This window comes from Sparus aurata, chromosome 11 (genome assembly GCF_900880675.1).
Source record: "Sparus aurata chromosome 11, fSpaAur1.1, whole genome shotgun sequence".
Taxonomy (NCBI): domain Eukaryota; kingdom Metazoa; phylum Chordata; class Actinopteri; order Spariformes; family Sparidae; genus Sparus; species Sparus aurata.
In genome coordinates this window covers 9,180,968-9,203,138 of record NC_044197.1, presented here as the reverse complement: position 1 = coordinate 9,203,138, position 22,171 = coordinate 9,180,968, and the positions used below count along the sequence as shown (strand labels likewise).

The 22,171-nt window shown below is 45.7% G+C and overlaps 1 protein-coding gene across 1 annotated transcript; it reads left to right on the top strand.

Moving 5' to 3' along the window:
• Positions 1–364: 364 nt before the first annotated feature.
• Positions 365–21,944, top strand: prrc2c (proline-rich coiled-coil 2C). The gene is made up of 34 exons (XM_030432834.1): positions 365–760; positions 5,780–5,949; positions 6,148–6,322; positions 6,465–6,574; positions 6,818–6,943; positions 7,066–7,364; positions 7,481–7,560; positions 7,893–8,029; positions 8,148–8,235; positions 9,088–9,271; positions 9,375–10,032; positions 10,165–10,337; positions 10,592–10,853; positions 10,938–11,148; positions 11,240–13,681; positions 14,291–14,454; positions 14,558–14,712; positions 14,808–15,276; positions 15,396–15,481; positions 15,564–15,758; positions 15,875–16,132; positions 16,338–16,430; positions 16,559–16,660; positions 16,768–16,939; positions 17,026–17,247; positions 17,427–17,548; positions 17,650–17,804; positions 17,952–18,183; positions 18,283–18,393; positions 18,492–18,686; positions 19,042–19,142; positions 19,326–19,452; positions 19,549–19,836; positions 19,944–21,944. Exons 2-34 carry the CDS (start codon positions 5,835–5,837, stop codon positions 20,205–20,207), a joined length of 8,571 nt encoding a protein of 2,856 aa, XP_030288694.1. The 5' UTR covers positions 365–760; positions 5,780–5,834; the 3' UTR covers positions 20,208–21,944.
• Positions 21,945–22,171: the final 227 nt, after the last annotated feature.

Sequence of the window (22,171 nt, the reverse complement as noted above, 5' to 3'; positions counted from 1 at the left end):
ATAGCAATTATTATTAGCCCTATTGTGTATTATTTTTTACTCTAATAATCCTATGTTAAGTGTTAGCGATCAACCACAAATGTTACAAAATGTTTACATTAAAATTAAAGATATTTCTGGGCTTTGACGTTTTCAATATACACTTATTTACTTTTTTAAATGCATATCAGTGTAGCGTTTTAATGTTATTAATGTCAACAGGAAAGTGGTGTATCACTCTTTTGTAAAGAAACTGGATCTATGTGGCTGACCTCTTTCTCAGCGAGTTGTGATACTGGAGCTGACAGATGTGGTGACTGAGCACCTGCACAGGGGTTAGGGTTAGAGAGGGGGATAAGAGAGGATAAATCTGGCAACCCCGGGCTGCCATCTTTGATTGTGCGACAGGCCGCGGCGCGAGCGGGGCCTCACTCATCTAGAAAAACGGTCTGGCACGAGATAACGGGTGGGGAGAGACACGGAACCACGGGACGACCACACACCGGTTCCCGCAGTCGCAGCCGAGTAAACGAGGACAGACCGGCGGCTTAAGACCCGCAGAGAAGACATAAAACAGTAACCGTGCATGTGGAGAGCGGTTTGTTGGCAGCCAACGAGCAGAGTAGCTAACCATCGTTAGCCGAACTGGGTTAGCAGGCTAGCCAGCTTTTGTAATCCGCCGGCCAGACACATATTCGTCCACATCAAACCAGGCCGAAACCGGATTTCAAGTCGGGCCACACAACAGCCGACAGGACAAAGAAGGCATCGGCGGTGGCAGGTGGGTCTGCATGTCACGCAAGTTGAATTTTTTTTAAAGTTGTGCCCAGTAGCTGCTGTGTTGCTGCTCACACAACGCTAGCAGGTTAGCATGCTGTGGCCACTGAGGGGCTGGAAGTGGATGTGATGGCGACCAGTGAGAAACGAAACTATGCTAAACGATGCAAGCTGGCGGCCCGCTTTCTAACAGCACCACGCTTTTAGATTATTCATCAAAGTCTTTGTCGCTGGGTAGATACGACGTTGGCATTTGTGTGCCCAACTTTTGAGCTATTGCAGTGTTATTTGAGCTCAGCCTGGCTGAGTTCCGGGCGAAGAGGGCCTCTACTCCCTGCCGGTAAGAGCCACCCAGCCCACCAATAGTTTGATTCATGGGGATGGATGGCCTGCAGACTCATCAGTGGCAGTGATTTACGGAAACAGTCCAATTCAGGTGTCATGCCACATACAAAATTGACCAAATGAGGATGTGTTACGATGTACTCTTATTCATTACGTCCTGTGAACAGATTAGCACAGTGGTGTTCCTCTCAGTCACAATATCTTGCAGATCCAACAAAATTGGTCATGAATGAGCACATTTTTGTTGTGTGAGTGTGCGCTTTTCGGGGTTTGGTAGGTCTGGATGTGAAACACTCCACATGACTCACAGCATCTTTTATGTAGATGTGGAAACCACCTTGAGGAATATTAATAGGCAACATGGTCTTGTGTCTATGTATACATCCACGATTAGAAATGGGTCCGCATCTGACTAGGTTCAGGCCAGTCAAACTTATATTGATTGGAGTGGTACTTATTGATTGACCAGTTAATTAATGGCCTGCTCAGAGATCTGCTGCTGATAATGGTATTGTGTATTGTGTTGGATGATATAAGTAAGATAAGATGCTAATGATTTCTTTATTATTAACAGAATCACAATAGACTCTGAAGTTGGCAGGTATCAAATTTACATACATTCTATCTGTTTATCTCCTAAAGTCTTCCCATGTGTATATTTCAAACTGGCACATGCAGCTACAAATGGTTCGTTAGGACAATGAATCTACGCACTTTAGTGCCCAGCTAACGATACTATGGCCACCCTGCCATTTAAGTTACCAACAGCACCCGAGGGAGACCTTCTCAGTGGTATTCTTCAGTGGTATTGATTGCCTGGCGTTGGAGGACCCCAATAATCTTAAATGGTTTCCAGTCCACAGCTTTTTAAATGCATTTTTTCATTTTGCCAAAACCAGTAAGCAATTGATGTTAAAGCCCCTTGTATTGTTACCAATCAAAGTGAAGATTACTTGGCAGATGCTTTACATGCTAATCAATTCAAATAGTGGAAATGCCATGCAGTCCGTTATTTAAATTTTTTTTTGTCACATCATACACATATTTGAGGATTAATATTACAACCTTGTCTTATTGATGTGATTTAGGGTTGTAAAACTAAAGATGATTTGCATAATATTTCCACCATTGTCATTGTGGAGATTTTGCACCCGTGTTCTTCACTTTAGACAACATTACAATACAAACCAATAGGGACAGTGAAATACAAGCCTGTTCTTTCAGTGCCCATCATTTAGGCCATCTATGTGACTTCACTGTTGCATTAGACAGTCAGTCCCACGACCCTCCTATAGATAAAAGAATTGGGTGCATGAGCACTGTACAGGTTTAGTTATCTGAGCCGAACTGTAGGTTGAATATGGAAGTAAATCTACAATACAAGAGAGTGTTGTGAAGTTATTTTTGGGCAGGAACAGTTACCTTCTTAATTTAGACCGCCATTATAACTATAGCCCAACCTATATTTAGCTAATGTTATCGGTCATTATCAGATGTATCGGTATGTGTTCATATCTCTCTCTCTCTCTCTCTCTCTCTCTCTCTCTCTCTCTCTCTCTCTCTCTCTCTCTATATCTATATATATATATATATATATATATATATATATATATATATATATATATATATATATATATATATATATATATATATATATATATATATATATATATATATATATATATATATAAATATAAATATAAATAAATAAAAATAAACATAACATTTTATATGTGCATCACCCCTAAAAATCCAGTATTGGTTGGGCTTTAAATATAACTGCCCTGAGGTTAATACTTCCTGACGTTATTGGACTCTTAAATGTGCATAAGTAACAGTCATTCTACTGTTGAAGTGAACAATTCAGTACATTGAACTGACTGTAAAGTGGGTTTCTTGACCTCTTACTGTTAAGTATCACCACAAAGACAGGGAAGTACTTTTACTGGTCATATAGTTTAATGAGTGGATACTGTATTAATATCAGTAGACAGCTAAATCTGTGAAAAACATGTGTTATAAAAGGGGGGGAAGTATGTGCCCACCATGATTGATAGACTGTGATGTAAAAGTAGTTGCAGGGGTGCATGGTCAGGCTGGAGGTTGGGCTCAGCGGATTGAGGCTGAGGAGCTGGGATGCTATTGTATGACATTTCTTTACACAACGAATGTCCCCTCTCCTTTATCATCAGTGAGCGCATGTTACTAGTTTATGAGATGAAGTCAACATGGATTGCACAGTTACTTGACCCCTTCTATGTGGAGGGCTCATCCCCAGGTGACTTTGGCACACAAGGTTCTCCTCTGGTCTCATTGGCACCGAACAGGTAACATAAGTTATGGTCTGAGAACAGAGGAAGTAGGACAGTTGTCATCTGGGCTGGTTGGCCTCTTATCACTGTTCCCTCTTCCCTTATTTCAAACGCACACTCGTATCTCCCAAATCTCTTTGCAAAATAGATTGTGTATAAAATCTGACATCAAAAACATGACCCTGTCTTTCCACCCGTTGTCTCTCCCATAATCCATAAAATGGCCTCTCACGAGAAGAGAATCCTGGCCAGGTTTGCTATTATCAATTTGTGGTTTGTGCTGTGTGGGACTTCCAGACAACCACCAGCTCTAGTCAAGAGAGACTACTTTAAAAATAAAGTGTCCCTGCTACATTCAAATTATTTTGCATCCATAACTCCTGTCCAGCATCACAATTCAATCAATTTTATCTGCTGATCTTTGAGCAGTTTGCTCAGCCAAATTAAGATACCATACTCATCTAAGTTTGGCCACATATCAACCAGCATATCGATGTGTTCAAGGGAATCTAAAGTGCACGATTTTGTGATCACCTAGATAGAGGGGGAATAGTGTTGATACTTTGTCAGAACTCATGGTTTGTTGGCCTAAATGACTATGACAAGTAAAAACACTAATTATGTGGTGTCACGTCTTCAGATTTGAAAGCTCTTTGTCCAGTGTTTTTGGAAGAGTCATTTTTCTTAGACAGATGGAGAGTCTATCTTCACATATTTTGGCCCAAAATCTCAATTGTAGTAATGCATCAAAGTGTCACCATTCTTCAGCCTTTAGTGATCATAAAAAAACAGTGGTGACAACTAGAAAGATTTTAATGAAAATGCCAAGAGAAGGCATTTTCTAGCCTGCACTGTCTCCTGACAGGGTAACTCAGTTGAAGCTACATTTTGTGCCCTGTGTGCTTTTATTGTACACTGCAGACACCTGCAGCAGAGGCCCAGAAACACTTTTACCAGTGTAAAGATTCATTAACATGAGACCAGTTTTGTACCAAGCATCTGAAGTAGATGAGCAGAGTGCAGATTCAGGCCCTGATTAAATTGTGCATGCAAAGCTTGGTGTCATTTGTTTGACAATGATACACTTATAATAACTAACTTTTATGCTTTTTATTTTGCATGTACAGTCAAAACATCATCATAATCCCAAATGCAGCAGCATTTATTTAAAAGGCACACAAATAAGATAATTTTCTATTACTAAAATACATTTTTTTTAATATGACGATACCCATAACACTTTGTTGTGTTCAAGTACTAAGAAGCAGTACTGACAAGTATTAGGTTGTTTTTAAAGGAAAGGACTTTTCCTTTAAGTGGATGTTCCTTTGCAAAGAGTTCCAAGGCCAAGTTGCAGATAGACTGAGCTCATCAGAGCTGTCAGCTCCCCCCAACACGCAGCACAGATACTCACACACACCCCCACACACACACACCTAACCACACACGGACACTGTTCCACCACTGCTCCGTTAATAATAAATGACCTCTGTGTGACTTGGGAAAGACACTGCAGCCCCAAACATGCTGTCTCTCTGTCCATGGTTCTGCTCACTCCACTTCACTTTATGCTTGTTTTTAGCTAACCCTCCAAGTATCTTAAATCTTGCTCCATTTGCCTTGAGTGCCCCCACCAGTTAGTCAGTCATGCTGTGTTATATTAGCTTCATACTGCATACAAAATTAAGATTGGTGTTTTTGTCTTCAGGATCCTTTCCTCTAGACCCAGTCGTGCTCTTCTTGAGCTGTTTCCTGGCACACATAACCGATCAGTAGCCCCATTCACACTGCCCTTTCAAGGTGGGAATCTTGCGCTGATATTCCGCCACACCATCTGTGTGAAAGTTGCAGAAGCGTAATGGGGGGGACAGTTTCAATCCACTTCTGATCCATCAGTGGAGGTAGTTACAGAGCCGCAACAGAGGCTGTTGTCACTTTCCACAATGCGTGGTGGATCGGATCTCAATCACAACACATTATAACAGCATCAATATGATTGCTAAACTGTCAGCGGGCTCATTTTTAGAGTAAAAGATGGAAAACAGGAAAAAACACAGATTTCAACAGTATGATGAGTAACGCCTCTTTTGGTTCTGCAACGGCAGCATGCCTTATGAAACTAAACACTGGAGTGGACTTATGCCGGCGCTGCTTGGTTCAGTGTGAACAGACAAAGGCAACTTAAAGGCGAGCCTCTTACTTTAACACCATTCTAACAAAAACAAATGCAGGGCAGCTTCATTGAGCTGTAAACAGGCATCAGGCTCAGGTGTCAGCTGTATTTTGTTGGGAAAAAATAAAGAAAAGGTTGTGGTCTTGTGTCCAGAACCTACCCTCTAACCTTTTCTCTTTCTCTTGGTCTAAAGGAGGCTGGTTCTGGGGGCGAGGCCAAAGGACCAGACTCAATGAGTTTCCAGCGAAATGTCCGAGAAGTCAGGGCAGAGCACCAAGGCAAAGGATGGCAAAACAAAGTATGCAACCCTTAGCCTCTTCAATACCTATAAGGGCAAATCTCTGGAAACCCAGAAGACTGCAGGTAAGCATCCTACTTTTACTCGCTGCTATTATTTCACGCTATTGCATGCGATAAGTATTGAACGAACTGGTAGATGCGAATAGCTTATTTTGGCTTGAGTTCAGCTGATCGAGACAGTGTAATATCATTTGTAAGGACATTTTTACCCTGACTATCTTAAAAACCCTTCCTTGCTCTTCTCCTACTACTTCCTCTCAGTGGCTGCCAGACATGGGCTCCAAAGTTTGGGTAAAGTTGCGGTCAGCCGGCGCATGCCCCCTCCGGCCAACCTGCCCAGCCTGAAGGCAGAGAACAAGGGAAACGACCCCAACGTTAACATTGTCCCCAAAGACGGTAGTGGCTGGGCATCTCGAACTGAGGGAGGGGAGGAGAGGTAAATTGAGTTCATACGCAAACTGCTTTCCTGTTTCTTTTAGTGAAGCCCTTCTATAAATCAAGATGTGTTATGTCATCCTCATTCCAAATTATGAGTTCTGATGAGAGCTGTCTTTTTTTTTTTTTTTTTTGTGCCACAGGCAACAGGAGACCCCTCCACCCCCGATCAAACCAGCAGTGCTCCAGCCACAAGAGCTTTCTATTGGTGGTAGTCGCTCGTGGGCCAACAGCAAGCCGACACAACCAGACGGTAAATATCATCTACACATTCTCACTGAACTTTACATCTACGCATGGTTACCCATGTCGAAGTCATACAGCTTTCAACCATTACATTCTGCAGATCATTTGATCTGTACTAAATGTGATGCAGGGTTGGAAATGTACCTGTACACAAAGTAAGGATTTGACATTTCAGTGCTTCTGAGTCACTGTACTGTTTTTCAATCTTGTGATTTCTGTTCATTCATAATAATATGCTTGTATTGTACAGGAGCTCCTCGTGTGAGCAGCCAGTTTCACCAGGAGTTTCCCAGCTTGCAGGCGGCTGGTGAGGCAGAGAAAGGGGACGGTCAAGAGGAGGAGCCTTATGGACCAGGCCCCAGCCTCAGACCTCAAAGTAAGGCCACATTCCTGCACATAAACCTCATTCAGTGTTCACTGATTGTCTTCAGGAACATCATGCTTCCTCCTGTAGGTCAGGTAAAATGATAAATATCTCTGTTTCTTCTGTCGTGTTAGATGTTGGGAGTTGGCGAGAGGGTGGAGGCAGGAATTTGAACACTGCACCCAGCCCCCCTGAGATGGATAACAGGGCTCCGGAGGAGGGTAGTACGGGCCTTGGTACCTCTACACCACCAGGGGAAGCTGATGAGCCTGGCCGAAATGTAACCACTGACGGTCAGAGAGAAAAGAGGGATGGCAGGGAGAGGCTGCCCCCCTCTGGCCCTCCTCAGCCTAAAGTTAATGGGGGGCAGCAGCCCCCTGCGGGAGTGCCAACTCACTTCGACCCTGCTTTCAGGAGCATGATGCCACCCTATGTAAGTCACAGTATTACATTCTGTATTGACCACATTAGCGTATTAGACTTGAGTATAAAGTCGTAGTGTTTATCTCTTCTTGACCCTGTGTGATGCTCACTGTGTTTGGGTTTTAGATGTTCCATGCCTATCCTCAAATGACTTTTGCCCCAGGGCAAGCGAACTTCAGATACCCTGTATCACAAGACGGAGTAAAGTGAGTTCATGTTTTAATGGAAAATTCATAAAAACCTGCTTTGACACAAAATAAAAGCTTTGTTTTTTGGAGCTGCATTACTCTGGTTTCATCTTAAAACAACTAAAGGGTGTTTTAACATTTTTATACAAGCTGTTGCTGATTATTACAAGAATGATCCCTAGAGTCTTTAACACAAAGCTTGATATGTCAGAATATCACACAGAAGCACATTGTACATATCAATATAAGAATAATTTAGTATGTCTTTGCAGTTTATTGGCAAGAATTGTACTACTAGACTGTGTCCCGTAATGAACTTGCATCTTCTTTTATCTCTGTTGGGTGTTCAGGGGTCCTCGTCCAGTACGACCCCAGCAGGCTCCCCCTCAGTCTTGGCACCAGGACCCAGACAGACCCTCAATCGTCAGCGCAACAGAACTGAAAGAGCTGGACAATTTAGACACAGATACTGATGAGGGCTGGGCAGGTTAGTGTATAGAAGTAATGAATTACCTCTAAACTTTTGGATATAACTAATGAGGTCATTTTACAGTAGTTTGAGCATCTATCAATCCTGTCTCAATCCTGTCTCTTCTGCATTCCAGGAGCTCAGATGGAGGTGGACTACACCGAGAAACTAAACTTCAGCGATGATGAGGAAAACCAAGCTGCTAAAGAAAAAAGAGAAAACTGGTAAGTATATTGAGTTTAACATCTCAACACTTGCATTGTCTCACATTCACTGCTTAACTTCTCTACGGTACTATTAAAGAATCAGCACAGAGCCTTAACATTTTAGGTTGTTTTTCTAATTTGCAGAGAGGTCTTCATTCCCATCAAAGTCACTAGAGTCTTAAAATCATCTTTTTGGAGATTTGAAAACTTAAGATAAGGGAGCACTACATAGATTTTTTTCAGCGGATACCGATAATGACCTGCTTCTCTCGGATGACTGCGATAATAATTTCAGACACACTTTTTTCATATTGTGCATCACTACTTAAGATGGGTTGTTTTTAATTGTGTTATGGATGTCCAGTGCATACCTTTTTATTTTTATTTATTTTTTTTTTTATATACTTTTTAAAACTTTTTTTTAAAAACAATTTTTACTTGCGTGTATATTGTAAAATATAAAAAGCGAAACAAGATTCATCACTCTGGGTTTCCTGTGGCACACAAACACAACTGTCTTTTCAAGTTGACTTTTTGATCTCTGCGGCATGCCTTGAAACATGGCTGACAGTCATGGGAAAGATTTGTTGTGTAGTAAATGGACTTAATCAAGGAAAAAGCAACATACACTAGAGTTCAAATACTGAAATATTTGTGCATGTGTAGTGCTGACATTAGGAAACAGTTGCAACATGAGTCCAAGAGCACAGTATAATAGAATTGACATTCATGTATTTAGATAGAACACATGTATTTAGTAATACCATTTATCAAAGCCAGTTTATGTCCTGTAAGGGCATTTCTAGCATGGTTTGTGGTTTGTCTGCTGAAATAACCTGTGATGTGTTAACTATTTTGATGTTATTTCAGGGAGTGGATGGGTAAAGTGGAGCGTATGAGATCTCGGCCACCGGACGGTCAGGAGAGCTGGAAGGAGGGGTCTGAGGACCGTGGGGGCAATAAAACTTCATGGGCTGACTCTGCAGATCCCAGAGCGCCATCACCTGGCAGTATGGGACAGTACAATAAGTCAATTGCTCCACAAGATTACCAGGTAAAACTGAATATGCATTCCTAAAGCCACCAATCATGTGTGCACTGTTTATTTGAACAGCAGGACAATAAGTCTGTATCTGTACTCTGAATATTTTCTCCAGGGCGGCAGTCGTCCTGTTGGTGGAGGAGCTCCACGTGTGAGCAAACCACCTGCTGCATCTGCACCTGGTGCTGAGGAGGACCCAGAGGCCTGGCGACAGAAGCGCAAGAAGCCTGCAGAAGTTTCTGAAGCCGTAGAACGAGCAAGACGGAGGAGAGAAGAAGAGGAAAGGCGGATGGAAGAACAGCGCCTTGCTGCTTGCGCTGAAAAACTTAAACGTCTCAATGAAAAACACCGCCAGGCAACTGAGGGCAAATCATCCCCTGCTCTGACCACCAATGATGATGCAGGAGTTGCTCTTGAGGAAGCCTCCTCATCAGCTCCTGCTCCTGTATCCGCTCCTGTATCCAGTCCTGTACCTTCAGTCCCAGTTTCACAATCACAGGCCCCAATCATGCAAGCCCCTCTACCTGAGCTGGTGGATCAAGATGGAGAGAGGATAGAGCGAGAACGAGAGGGAGTGGAACAAAGTGTTGAGGAGGAGCTGGTTCACTTGCCTCATCAGCCCAGCCCCCCTGTCCACAGACCTGTGACTATAGCTCCAGAGCCTCAGAGTGAAGGAGAGAGCTCCTTGGTTGAGGTCACTCTGTTGGAGGAGAACCAGGGTGACAGGACAACAGTGCCTATACGAGACTATTTCAACATAGAGGATAATAGAGGTGAGCTATTGCTGAGCCTTTTTAAAAAAAAAAAAAAAAAAGTTATATGCCATGTAAATCATCACTGTACATTGTTCATTTTTTTTTACATCAAAGATGCCACTAGATACTATTGGTTTTGTTTTCCTCTAGTGGATGAGCCCCACCTGCCCCTGCCTCACATCGACACCCCCAGTGGTGAGGAAGTTCCTGTGGCACCGCCACAGCTGGAAGGAGAAGCTGCAGCTGCTATGCGTCCATCACTCACCTCAGGCTATTCCAAACAGTTTCAGAAGTCGTTGCCACCTCGCTTCCTTAGACAGCAGGTAAGGGTGTTCACATCTTGCTTCTTGAGTTTACACTGGCTGAGATTTTGATGGTTATATCAATGATTGTGGGTGTGTCAAACTGTAAACTAAAAATGGACTTGATAATGAGTTTGACAATCGAAGAAGGCACAATAAAAGAACATTTCCTTATTTCAACCTGTTTACAATGTAGTGTGTGTGTATATATAAGTTATTAAATTATTGGTAACAAAATTAGCATTATTGATCACTATTATTCATTGGTCTTATAGGAGCAGATGAAGCAGCAACAATGGCAACAACAGCAACAGCAGAGTGGAGGCTCAGTGTCCCCATCAGGAAGTGGTGGAGTTCCAGCTACCCAACAGCAGCAGCAACAGCAGCACCGCTCCATGTATCAACCTATAGGCCCCCACCACCAGCACCTGGCCTCCATGGGGTTCGACCCCCGCTGGCTCATGATGCAGTCCTACATGGACCCTCGCATGATGTCAGGACGTCCTCCCATGGACATGCCAGCTAACATTCACCCTGGTATGGAGTTCTGTGGAATATGTACTGACGGGCTGACAGATGTGCCAGATAGCAAGTTTAAAGTCTCTGTTTTGTCTTCTCTAGGGAGGATGCCTCCAAAGCAGATTGTGCGTAGAGAGCCTGGAGACAACTCTAGCTCCAGTTCTGACTCCTTCGACCACTTGACCCGACCAATTCGTGACCATGGCCTGACCTCAGACTCACGGATGGTATGGGGTTCAGAACCATACCCTCAGTCGGAACCCTTGCCATCCGTTACACCTCCAAAACAGCGTGATGATAACAAGGAGCCGAGGTAAAAAAAATAAATAATACAAATAATAAGACTTAATAAGAAATGGCTTTTATTGTCTGCACATCACACAATAATATTTGTTTCTTTACAGGATGGACTCTGGTTTGGATCTGGACAGGGGTCTCCCAGCTATGTATGCCCAGGACCACAGTGCATTGGACTCACATAAAAGTAACTTCTTTCAGGATCCCACAGAGGCCCTGGCAGCATTTACCCAGGCTCCAGAGGATGCATCAGGGCCTCTAGACAGGGTGCCAGTAGGCCCAGCCTTTGATCCTGAGGAGCCAGGCCTACCCAGTGGGGAAGAGGTAGAAGCTCTTGGTCAAGCTATGCTCCAGAGGAGTATCTCCCAGGGCTCCAGCCACTCCCTCAAACTGGATGAGCCACGGTTTGATGGGTTACCGCTAGGAACAAAATCACTAGAGCTACAGGACACAGGAGAATGTGCTGATGAAAAGCCCCAGAATGAACTCTACTCCCAGGCTGCAGTTACGAGCAACAGGGCGACACCTCCTGCTGATGGATTACACAAACAAGAGAAGCTGCCTCTGCCAGCCCCTAACAAGCAGAAAGCTGAGCTACGCTGGGGTGGGAGATCAGGGGCCGGACGCAGGGAAGGACCAGGGGGAGAGAGACCTGTCCGCAGGTCTGGACCAATAAAGAAGCCTGTCTTAAGGGACATGAAAGAGGAGAGGGAGCAAAGAGAGGAGAGGGAAAAGCGTCATGAGAGAGGGGAAAGAGGAGACCGGTCCAAAAAGGATCAGTCATCTAAAGCTCCTTCTGCAGCTGCTGCTGTGTCTGAAGGCTCCAGACCTCAAGGTGAGGGGAAGAGAGAAGTGGCTCAGGTTGAGGAAACACCGACTAGCCACCCGAGAGCCAGGGACTCCCAGCCTTCTTCTGGGGTACCCACCTCTTCCTCTCAAGAGGAGAAAGCAGACAAACCGCCCAGCAATGACAAACATCCAGAACCCAAACTGCCTCCTAGGAAAGAGTCCAATCTTCCTCCACGTGCCTACCGAAGAGAAGAGAGGGAGAGGGAACGTGAGCGAGAGAAGGAGATGGACAAGGACAGGGAGAGAGAGTGGCCTACTGACTCAAATTTCAAAGGACGTGGCCGAGGAGAGTATTACTCCAGAGGACGCAGCTACCGGGGGACGTACAGTGGCCGAGGCAGGGGAACTCGTGGTCGAAGCAGAGCGGAGTACCCTTACCGAGAGCCACGATCACGCTCAGATTTACCTTCTGCTGGAGGTGCTGCTGCCTTCCGCAACAGGGAGGAAAGTGAGACGCGTAGTGAGAGCTCAGACTTTGAGGTTATACCAAAACGTAGGCGACGCCGTGGTTCAGACACAGATTCGGAAAGTGAAGGTGGGAGGGAATCTGCCAGCGATACTGGACCCTCTGACCGTGAGCCCAGCACCAAACCTAGCCGTCCACTGCGAAGAGAGCTCCCTGGGGAGCCCCGGTCTGGACCTCACAAGCCAGGCTTTGGACCTCCTCACATGGGGGAAAAGATGGGACCCAGAGGGGACGATGAAGGCAGGCCCAAGCCAGGATTTCTTCCCAAAGGAGAGCCCTCTCGGAGAGGAAGAGGAGGACTATACAGTAGACGAGGTGGAGCAAGAGAACGTGGCGGCCCTCGCTCGGCCCCACTCAGACGGCCATCAGCTAGAGAATCCTCTTCTCAGTGGCCCTCTAAACCCATGGAGACATTCAGACCTGAAGACACTGAGCCCTCACCAAGATATGACAATCCTCCCAATGACAGACGGCCCCCTAAGTCTGATGGCAAGAAATTTGGGGATGGGGCTCCTCAGAGTAGTAGAGAACGGCCCCGTCGATCCAGACCGGCGCGGCCGCCCAGGCAAGACAAACCCCCTCGCTTTAGGCGCTTGAAAGAGAGGGAGGCGGCGGTGTTAGCTAGTGGGGACACAGCTCCCAGTCCCCCTGTACCTCTTCTTCCAGTGCCTGCTACTGCTGCCCCTAGCTCTGCCCCTGTCCCAATCACACTGTCCCCAACCCTGTCTAGAGCTCCGGGAACCCCTGTAACTGTGCCTGCGGATGTGGCAGCCACTGTGCCTGCACCGGACTTGCCCTCTCCTACAGAGGCTCCCCTGCCAGATACCAGCAGCCCAACCATCACTGCAGTTGGTACCAAGTCACCTGATTTGTCCAATCAGAACTCTTCAGATCAAGCCAATGAAGAATGGGAAACTGCTTCTGAGAGCAGCGACTTCAACGAAAGGCGAGAGCGCGAAGAAAGGAAAGGAGCACTGGAGGCTGCTAATGAAGCAGCGGCTGCCTCTGCCCCAACACCTGCTCCCCCTCAGGGCTCTTTGACCCCCAATAAAACCCCTCCTGATGGAGGGGTGACTCCAAAGCGTGAAGGGGTTCCTGCAGCCAAGAGGAGTTTCTCAAGTCAGAGGCCTACAGAGAGACAGAATCGTAGAGGCAACAGTGGAGCCAAGCCAGGCCGGACTTATGCAGGGGGCAAGGGAGAGAGGAGGGGAGGAGCCAAAGCTGGACGGAAAGGGTGAGTTTGTACAATCAGGCTTTTGTCTGTTGTTAAGCGTTTATTTTGTCTGCTTACATTAACACTGTCTGCACAATGAAGTTGACTCAGTGAACACCACAGGTTTATTCACACACAATAAACCTTTTGTGTTGTATTCTTCTTACTTAATAGTTGCACATAACACTAGCACAGAATCTACATGCTTTAGTAAACCATTTGTATTGCCTGTTCAAACAGGCTTAGAGGATTCTCCAGTTGGGTAGATTAATCTCCTTATGTGTGCTGTAGTTGAAGTGTTTTTGGGTGAAAGATAACTAAATATGGCATCAGTGTGGTGTTATTTTTTGATTGTTTCTATACTTTGGTTGTGACTTTTTTGAGAACGATCAGAGTGAAAACTTTTTTTCCCTTCATCTGGTGCATCAACGCACTTGCTGTGTAGTGGATTCTGTGTCGTCGTATGCTTCAGTCACAAGCTGGTGATGAATAAAGACATATATTTTTGGTTCGCATGTCATTGATTATTTTACATGTAAACTTTAGTGTCTCAGGCTTACAAACACATATTGTTCCTCCTGAAAGTAAATATTTCTTTCCAACATTTGTCTCTTTTTCTGATTCAAACAGCCCTGCAGCCCAACAGAACTCTGAGGCGACAGCACCAACAGCCGGGGGAGCATCCCAGAGGTCTGCCAAAGAGCAGTCTGCACGTCGCAAAGATGAGGCCAAACAGGCTGCAAAGAAGCCCAAGGAGAATGCTCTTTCTCAGTTCGATCTTAACAATTACGCCAGTAAGTAAACAAATTTATGGTGTGACACAATCCCAGGCTCCAGATACCCATCACATGAAAAATTAATGTGACTGACTTGATCCCTTTTTGTCCGTCACTGTAGGTGTTGTAATCATTGATGACCACCCAGAGGTCACCACCACAGAGGACCCACAGTCCAGCACTAATGATGACGGCTTCACAGAGGTGGTCTCCCGCAAGCAACAGAAACGTCTGCAAGATGAAGAGAAACGGAAAAAAGAAGAGCAGACTACTCAGGTAAGTGGAGACGGGGCTTAAACTGAAACAACAGTGTATTACTTTGATAATGAGCTCTACCTCTATACTGTACTAACACTTCTAATACTCTACAGAACTGGAGTAAAAAGGGCTCTGGTGAGAAGGGCAGAGGAGGTGGAGGAAAGCTGCCGCCAAGATTTGCTAAAAAGCAGTCATCACAACAGCAGCAGCAACAACAACAACAGCAGCAAGAACGACAACAACAGCAGCAGCAACAACAGCAGCAACAACAACAACAACAACAGCAACAGCAGCAGCAACAGGCCTCACAGTCTCAGCCTACTGTAGCCCCCACACCCCAGGCCCAACAGCAGCCTCCCATTTCTGCTCCCCAGCATCCACACCTTGCCTCGTCCCAGCCTGCTGCATCCCCTCAGACTCTGGAAGGAACAGTGGCTCCTCTGCCCTCCATCCCCCCTGCCACTGTGGACTTTACCTCAAAGAGCCTACCCCCAGCACCTACACAGACACACAGCACTCTTGGTACAGAACTGTGGGAGAACAAGGTAGCAGGCTCCACTGTCCTCCCCGACGTCAAGAAGCGTGAGTGGATACATCAAATCTTATTTTATAAAGTGTAGTTTGTCTTGATTCCTGAATCTTGTTGAGATGCAGGAGGGAATTTAACAGCAAGCTCTTGTCTAAAATTATGTGTATTCCAGTTGGTCCAATCAGCCCTCCGCAACCACCTTCTGTGAGTGCCTGGAACAAACCTCTTACCTCCTTTACTGGCACCGTCTCCTCTGAGGTATCTCAAATTGAACGTCTCACCTTTTTTTGTTGTTTTGTTGAGTGTATGACATAAACCATGAAAACATTCTTTGTTTCAGGGTGGGAAGCCTGGATCAGAGGGCAGTGTTGAATTGGCAATAGACAGTATTCAGTTTGGGGCACCATCGTCTGCAGGCAGCACCGACAGCGATGGAGTTCCAGTGTTACTAGAAAGTGGCTCTGAAAACAAACTACCTGCTCCCAAAGAACAGAGACAGAAACAACCTCGAGCTGGCCCAATCAAAACACAGAAGGTAACATTGCTGTGAATGAAACTTTAGTGGTTTGACAGTTTAAGCTGTTGTGCAACAACACTGATATCTTTTAGTCTCCAAACGTAACACTCAAATGTAAATGTCCTCCTCCTAAGCTTCCTGAAATGGAACCAGTGGAAACCAAGGAGTACAAGCCAGGTCCCATTGGCAAAGAGCGCTCTCTTAAGAACCGCAAGGCCAAAGACGCACGTGGAGGCGAAGGCGATGGGCTGGAGGGAGGAGTCCCTGGAGGAGGCGTAAGTAGAGCCACAGACTCCAGTCCTCCAACCAGTGACACCACAGTACCAGAGCTGGGAGGAGACATCGAGTGCATGATCACAGTCCCATCAGCAGAGTACAACAGTAACTCAAAGGTATGTCATTGTCACATACCCTCACAGCTAGGCCTTATACTTTGAATGATGAATAAATTATTCATGTGTCAAATCAATTATTTTACCAAGTAACTGTCTTCAATCCTCAAGATAAATCTTGAAAGTGGATCTATTCATTAAATTATACCCTCCCCAGTTTGTGTATCATGTTTTCTTTTGTATTGAATTTGTCTTTCCCTTTCAGGAGTCCGTCACTGACTACACAACCCCCTCCTCCTCACTGGCTGACAGTGTCCCCACAGGAGGAAACAAAATGGAAGAGAGTTTGGTGGCAAACGTAAGTACACATGTTCACACTGACGTTGTACAGCTTCCTTTTTAATTTGGAGAGATAACACACCTGGACCACACAGTTGTTATAAGTCAGCATGATTCAAATACCTTCTTTTTTTTGGTGTATTTCAGGTGGCACTACCCCACTCATTGCCCCTCCCTCGGCGAGAGACCCTGCAGCAGAGCTCCAGCCTTAGCACTGTCTCTCCTGCTACTGTTGACCTAACACTAAAGGTACACAGATGTACAGCACACTCCAGCCAATGTTACATTCTCAGAGAAATATTTTTCTCTAGAGCGTCTGTGAAACATGACCAAAGTTTCTTGCGTCTCCTCCTCAGATGGAATCGGCTCGTAAAGCTTGGGAGAACTCCCCGAGTCTGGAGAAGAATTCTCCAGTCACCTCCTCTTCCTCCCCGATCACCTCCTGTGCATCCTCGTACTCCACCTTCTCCTCAGCTTCCATGCCACAGATCCCTGTGGCTTCTGTTACCCCAAGCACCTCTCTATCAGGTAACTTAACTCCCAGTTAACATGTTGTTTGTCTGGCATTGTAAGTATACCACAGTATTCACCATGTGTTTATCTGCACCGTGCAGGTTCTGGTACGTACACAACGTCATCACTCAGCACCAAGACCACCACAGCCTCTGACCCCCCTAACATCTGTAAGGTGAAGCCCCAGCAGCTGCAGGGTGGAAGTCTGTCCGCCTCCAGCAGTAGCAGTAGTAGCAGCAGCTTCTCTCAGTTGGGCTGCGTGCCTCCCCTCCTGCCCCAGCAGCAGCAGACCCCACAGGTGTACGTCTCTCAGTCTGCAGCAGGTGAGAGAAACAAGACACTGAACTGTGATTTTGGTCTACTAAAAATATTAATCGGTCTGTATACATTTGTACACCCAACTTCTTCTTCTCAGCCCCGATGGTTCAGTTTCAATACTTCATTTGAAGAGCCTTTTCATGTCTGTTTCTCATTGCTGATGTTTAATCACCTGTATGTCCAGGTTCTGCAGCTCAGATTCCAGCTTTCTACATGGACACTAGCCACCTCTTCAGTACACCCCACCCTCGCCTGGCTCCTCCCTCCCTGGCACAGCAGCAAGGCTTCCAGCCCGGCCTCTCGCAGGTAGAAATATACACCATCACCTCCAGGATTATTTAAAAAAAAACAAAAAACAAAAAAAACATTGAAGGTTCAAATTCCCATCTGTTTCTTTCACCTTATAGCCGACAGCAGTGCAGCAGATTCCTATCCCTATCTACGCTCCACTGCAAGGTCAGCCACAGCACCAACACACACACCAGGCTCAGCTAGGACTCAGCACTGGCCCTCCAGTCTCTCAGCCACAGGACCTGTTCAGCTCCTCTCTGCAGCCTTACAGGTAACCCACAACACAGCAGGCGTTCAGTACTCTGTTCTAAAACATGGCTGAAACATACAATATGGCTGAGTGCCAGGGCTTCCATTTTAAAAAATAACAATAATTTACCATTGTTCTGTCTTCTAACCTTGATCTGTCCTCTGTCAGGTCTCAGCAGGCGTTCATGCAGAGCAGCCTGTCGCAGCCCTCCATGATGCTGTCAGGACCGTCGCTGCACAGCTATCCTGGTGTCCAGGGACCTGAGCTGGGCAAGCCTCAGTCTAATCTGGCCTATCAGCAGCCCTCCTCCACCCAGCACATTCCCATCCTGTTTGAGCCACAGCTAAACCAGCCCTCTGGCATGGGAGGCTCCCAGCTCATTGACACACACCTGCTGCAGGTAACAGAGCCGCAAAACAGAAATGTTGCACTGACTCTGCGTTTTATTTGTTTTCGATATATGTATATATTCCATCTGACATATTTGTCTTTTGTTTAGGCACGACAGGGGATGAATCAGCATTCAAACATGTACTCGGGGCAGGTGCAACAACACGGCCAGAGTAGTTACTATAGCAACACTCAGTCGCCCAGTTCTGCAATGCAACAGGTATCCTACATACAAACATGACAGTAGAAACGAAAAAGAAAGAATTTTCTGTGTTTGTTTCCTTTGCTTCTTCGTATTTATCTTATTCTCTCTACCAGGTGACCGTCCCTCTGCCCAGTTCCCAGTTGTCTCTGCCAAACTTTGGCTCAGGTGGAGGTCAGCCCCTCCTGGCACTGCCTCCCACTCCTCCACAGGCCCAACCCCCCAACATGAACCGACAGCCTCCTGTCTCCCAGCCATACCGAGGCATCATGGGTCCCAACCACAGCATGATGCAGCCTCCCACCAGCAAGGTACTGTGGTTGTGTCCATGTGTGGCTCTTCGGGGCTCTCTACACCAACAACAATAGCTAAAACGTTGCTTGGTTCTTAGTAACTCCTCTTCTTTGGAAGGATTTCATGAACCTGTATGCTTCTGGTTTTCTTTTTCTTATGGTCGGCATTCACAGGTTATCTGTATTATAATCTGCCAATACAGCTAGAGTGTATAGTTTGTAACACTGTTTACAGGATGTTATCATTCATGAGTGTGAAAGCTCACATGGTTATTGTTACCGTTGTTCTTGGTGTCAACAGCCCTTTACACACACTTCACACTTGATTTTTAGAAGTGGAGCTGTGACAGTTTTTTTTGTTGACACTTTACAGATGGACATGGATCTGAAGCTGTTTGGAAGTGGGATGGATGTGAAGCCTGGAACCCCTCCAGTCAGCGCTAGGAGCACTACACCCACCTCCAGCCCTTACAGGTAAAAAAAAAAACAACAAATGACAGGATTGTTGCAGTTTTGTACACACAATCTGCAACACATCTCAAAGTGGCTGAGCCTTGCAATGTAAATCTGCATGGCATGCCTCTTTTATGAAATGCTTGTTGCTAAACAGACTAAAATCAGCAATGTGTTTGTTGTTTACCTCTCCTCTGCCTGCAGGGCCAGCTCCACCTCTCCTAGCAGCCAGTCCAGTAAGATGAACAGTATGCTGTACCAGAAGCAGTTTCAGGCGAGCTCTGCTGGCATGAGAATGACACAGCACTTCCCCGGCCAGTTCAACCCACAGGTAGCATAATGGTCACAAGACCTGCATTTTAATCATCTTTATATATGTACTCGACTGGTTACTGGATTGAAAGCAACTGTCACCTCTTCATTTCAGATTTTGTCTCAGCCCAACATCGTCTCTCCGCTGGTTCGACCTCCTCATGTCAACTCGTTTGCTGGCGGTGTCCAACGCTCTCCCATGGGCCCTCCAATGTCAGCCAACGTGGGTGGTGGTCTCATGCCGCATCCTCGACCTCAGCATCCTCAGCATCCACAGCATCCTCAGCACCCGCAGCACCAACAGCACCCACAGCACAGCCAGCATCCTCCCCGAGGACCTCCTGGTCCCTCCCTTGCACCCAGAGGCATGCATGCGGCTCTGAAGGCTGAACAGGATCTAAAGGTCTGATTTCATGTTTTATCTGCTCCCTCTTTTCATCTATTTTAGATAACATGTTTTTTTCAGTGAATGTTGTGTTTGACTTAAATGTTTGCTTTCTCACCCTACAGGCAAAGCAGCGGGCTGAGGTGCTCCAGTCCACCCATAAGTTCTTCTCAGAGCAGCAGCAGCAACAGCAGCAACTCAAGGCCCCACAAGTCAGCAAAGTATCTCGACTGGATCAGGGAGGAAAACCCCCACTCGACACCTCGGCACCGAATCTCCAGGCAGGAGTCGAGCGCCCAGATTCTGACAAACCTCCCATCTCCACCGCCAAGCCCATACGGACTGGCCCCATAAAACCGCAGGCCATCAAACCAGAAGAGGGCAAGTAAAGAGCTCCCGACCCTCTTCAGATGACGATATGCATGGACGGAAGAGAGAGAATCTAGCCCCATTCACTCAGTCACCACCTCATATCAGCCCTGGGGGACAGTAATGGGGGAGGAGGATGAGTTGAGGTCCAGAAGGTAGTGGTTGCTGAGAGTAGGCACTGTCCTGCGTATGCGTAATCCTCTTCTTTCTTCCCCAGTCATGTCCCACTGTAGGTGGCGGCATTTGAGTTGGATTCTTCCATCATATTTAGATGCCGATAAAATGGCTGCACAAGTTGTTCCGTAGAAATCTACCGTGACAGTAGATCAGAGGCGAGTTGGAGGAAGAAAAATTGAAAAGAGATTTGCTGCTGAGTTTGCCATTTTTATAGCTCTTGATTTCTGTTCCTTTATTCTATTTCTTTTCCCAGATAGGATCACGCATATTATAGGAGAAACCTGTTTTTGTTAACGAAAGAATAAATCGGTTTTGTCTCTGTAGTCAAAACAATCTTGTTAAGGAGACGTCATTTCGTGAAGCACACTTTGTGTTGCCCAATCTCCCATCATAACTAATCCAGAGATTTGTGCACGTGGAGATGCACCACGTTATGACACGTACGCACGCTCACTCAACGGTTTCATCCAGTTACTGCACAGAGACATGAAATCTGAAATTCTGTTGTCATTTTAGTTTTTGTTTCTTTTGTTTGTTTTTTTTTTGTTTTACCAGATTGGAAATGTGAAAATTGCAGCAGTTAATTGAATTTAATGATTGATTTATTGATTAGTCTGCCTGTGAGCCTTTGCTCCTGCCTTCTGCTCTCATCTCCTTGCCTGAGAATTATTGATGTGTTGGGGTGTGTGTGTCGGGTGTGTGTTTGTGGTACAAACAGGGGGCGGGGAAGCTTGTCGCTGGACTCTCCTGTATATTTAGCCAAAGGTTAAAACAGCGCAGAGAAGTCACAGCCTTTTAGGATTGCTGTTGCCACGGCAGCAGAGTTTTGAGTGGACTTTAAGGATTACATGGATGATGTATGATCACTACTTACAGCTGTTGCAGATTAGGGGCTACTGTCACACACCCTTTCACTGCTTTCACTCCCATCCTTGCTGTCACACAGACACACACCTATACACACTTCACTGTAAAAGCACCCAGACCTGCTGCTATTGACTGATTTCAGTGCCCTTAGCTAGAATATAGCAGGATAGGGCTATTTAGAGGAATAGAAAATGGTGAGGAGTTGATTGTTGAAACCGTAGAAAACTTTTGAGTGTGTCTTGTTCTTGTTCTTCCCTCGCCGTGAGGGTTGACACACCCCGAGAACGAGGAAAAAGAAATGAGAAGCCTCAAGTTCCGAAGCGTTTTGGCAGAAGGACACTTATTGTTTTGTTGTCTTTACTGATGAGAGCAATCAGTGCTGTTTTCTGTCTCTGCCTCACCTCCGCTGGCTGTCCCACCCACAATGCTTTCATCTCGGGGTTGTGGCGACAGGGGTCCTTCAGATATGTACAGTAGTATGCACCCTGAGGTGGGGAGGGTGTCCTCCTCACTTCAACCCTAGCCGGGGGAAGAGTCCTTGCTTTGGAGGATGGATGAGGGAGGGAGGGTTATGAAATTTTCTTTTTGTTTTTTTTTGTTTTGTTTTTTGTTGAACTTGTACAGGGGTTTCATCGCTGTATTAAAATATGTACGGTCTTATTTACATTCTCTCGGTTTGGTTACAGAAACTAATAAAAATAATATACTGTTGAGATGTTTTCACTGATGCCTGGTCTTTGTTTAAAGTTACCTTCCACATTATTTCTCCTTTTCTTTCTTTCTTTTTTTTTTTTTTTTTTTACTACATCTGAATCAAATTCAGCATGGAGCACCAGGTGGCGCTACAACACTAAGCAAACCTAAACTGAGGTAAGTAATGCAGTTGCATAAGGCCCAAGTAGCACTTTCAAGTGAAGTCCCCTTTTTAATGGGTTTATAA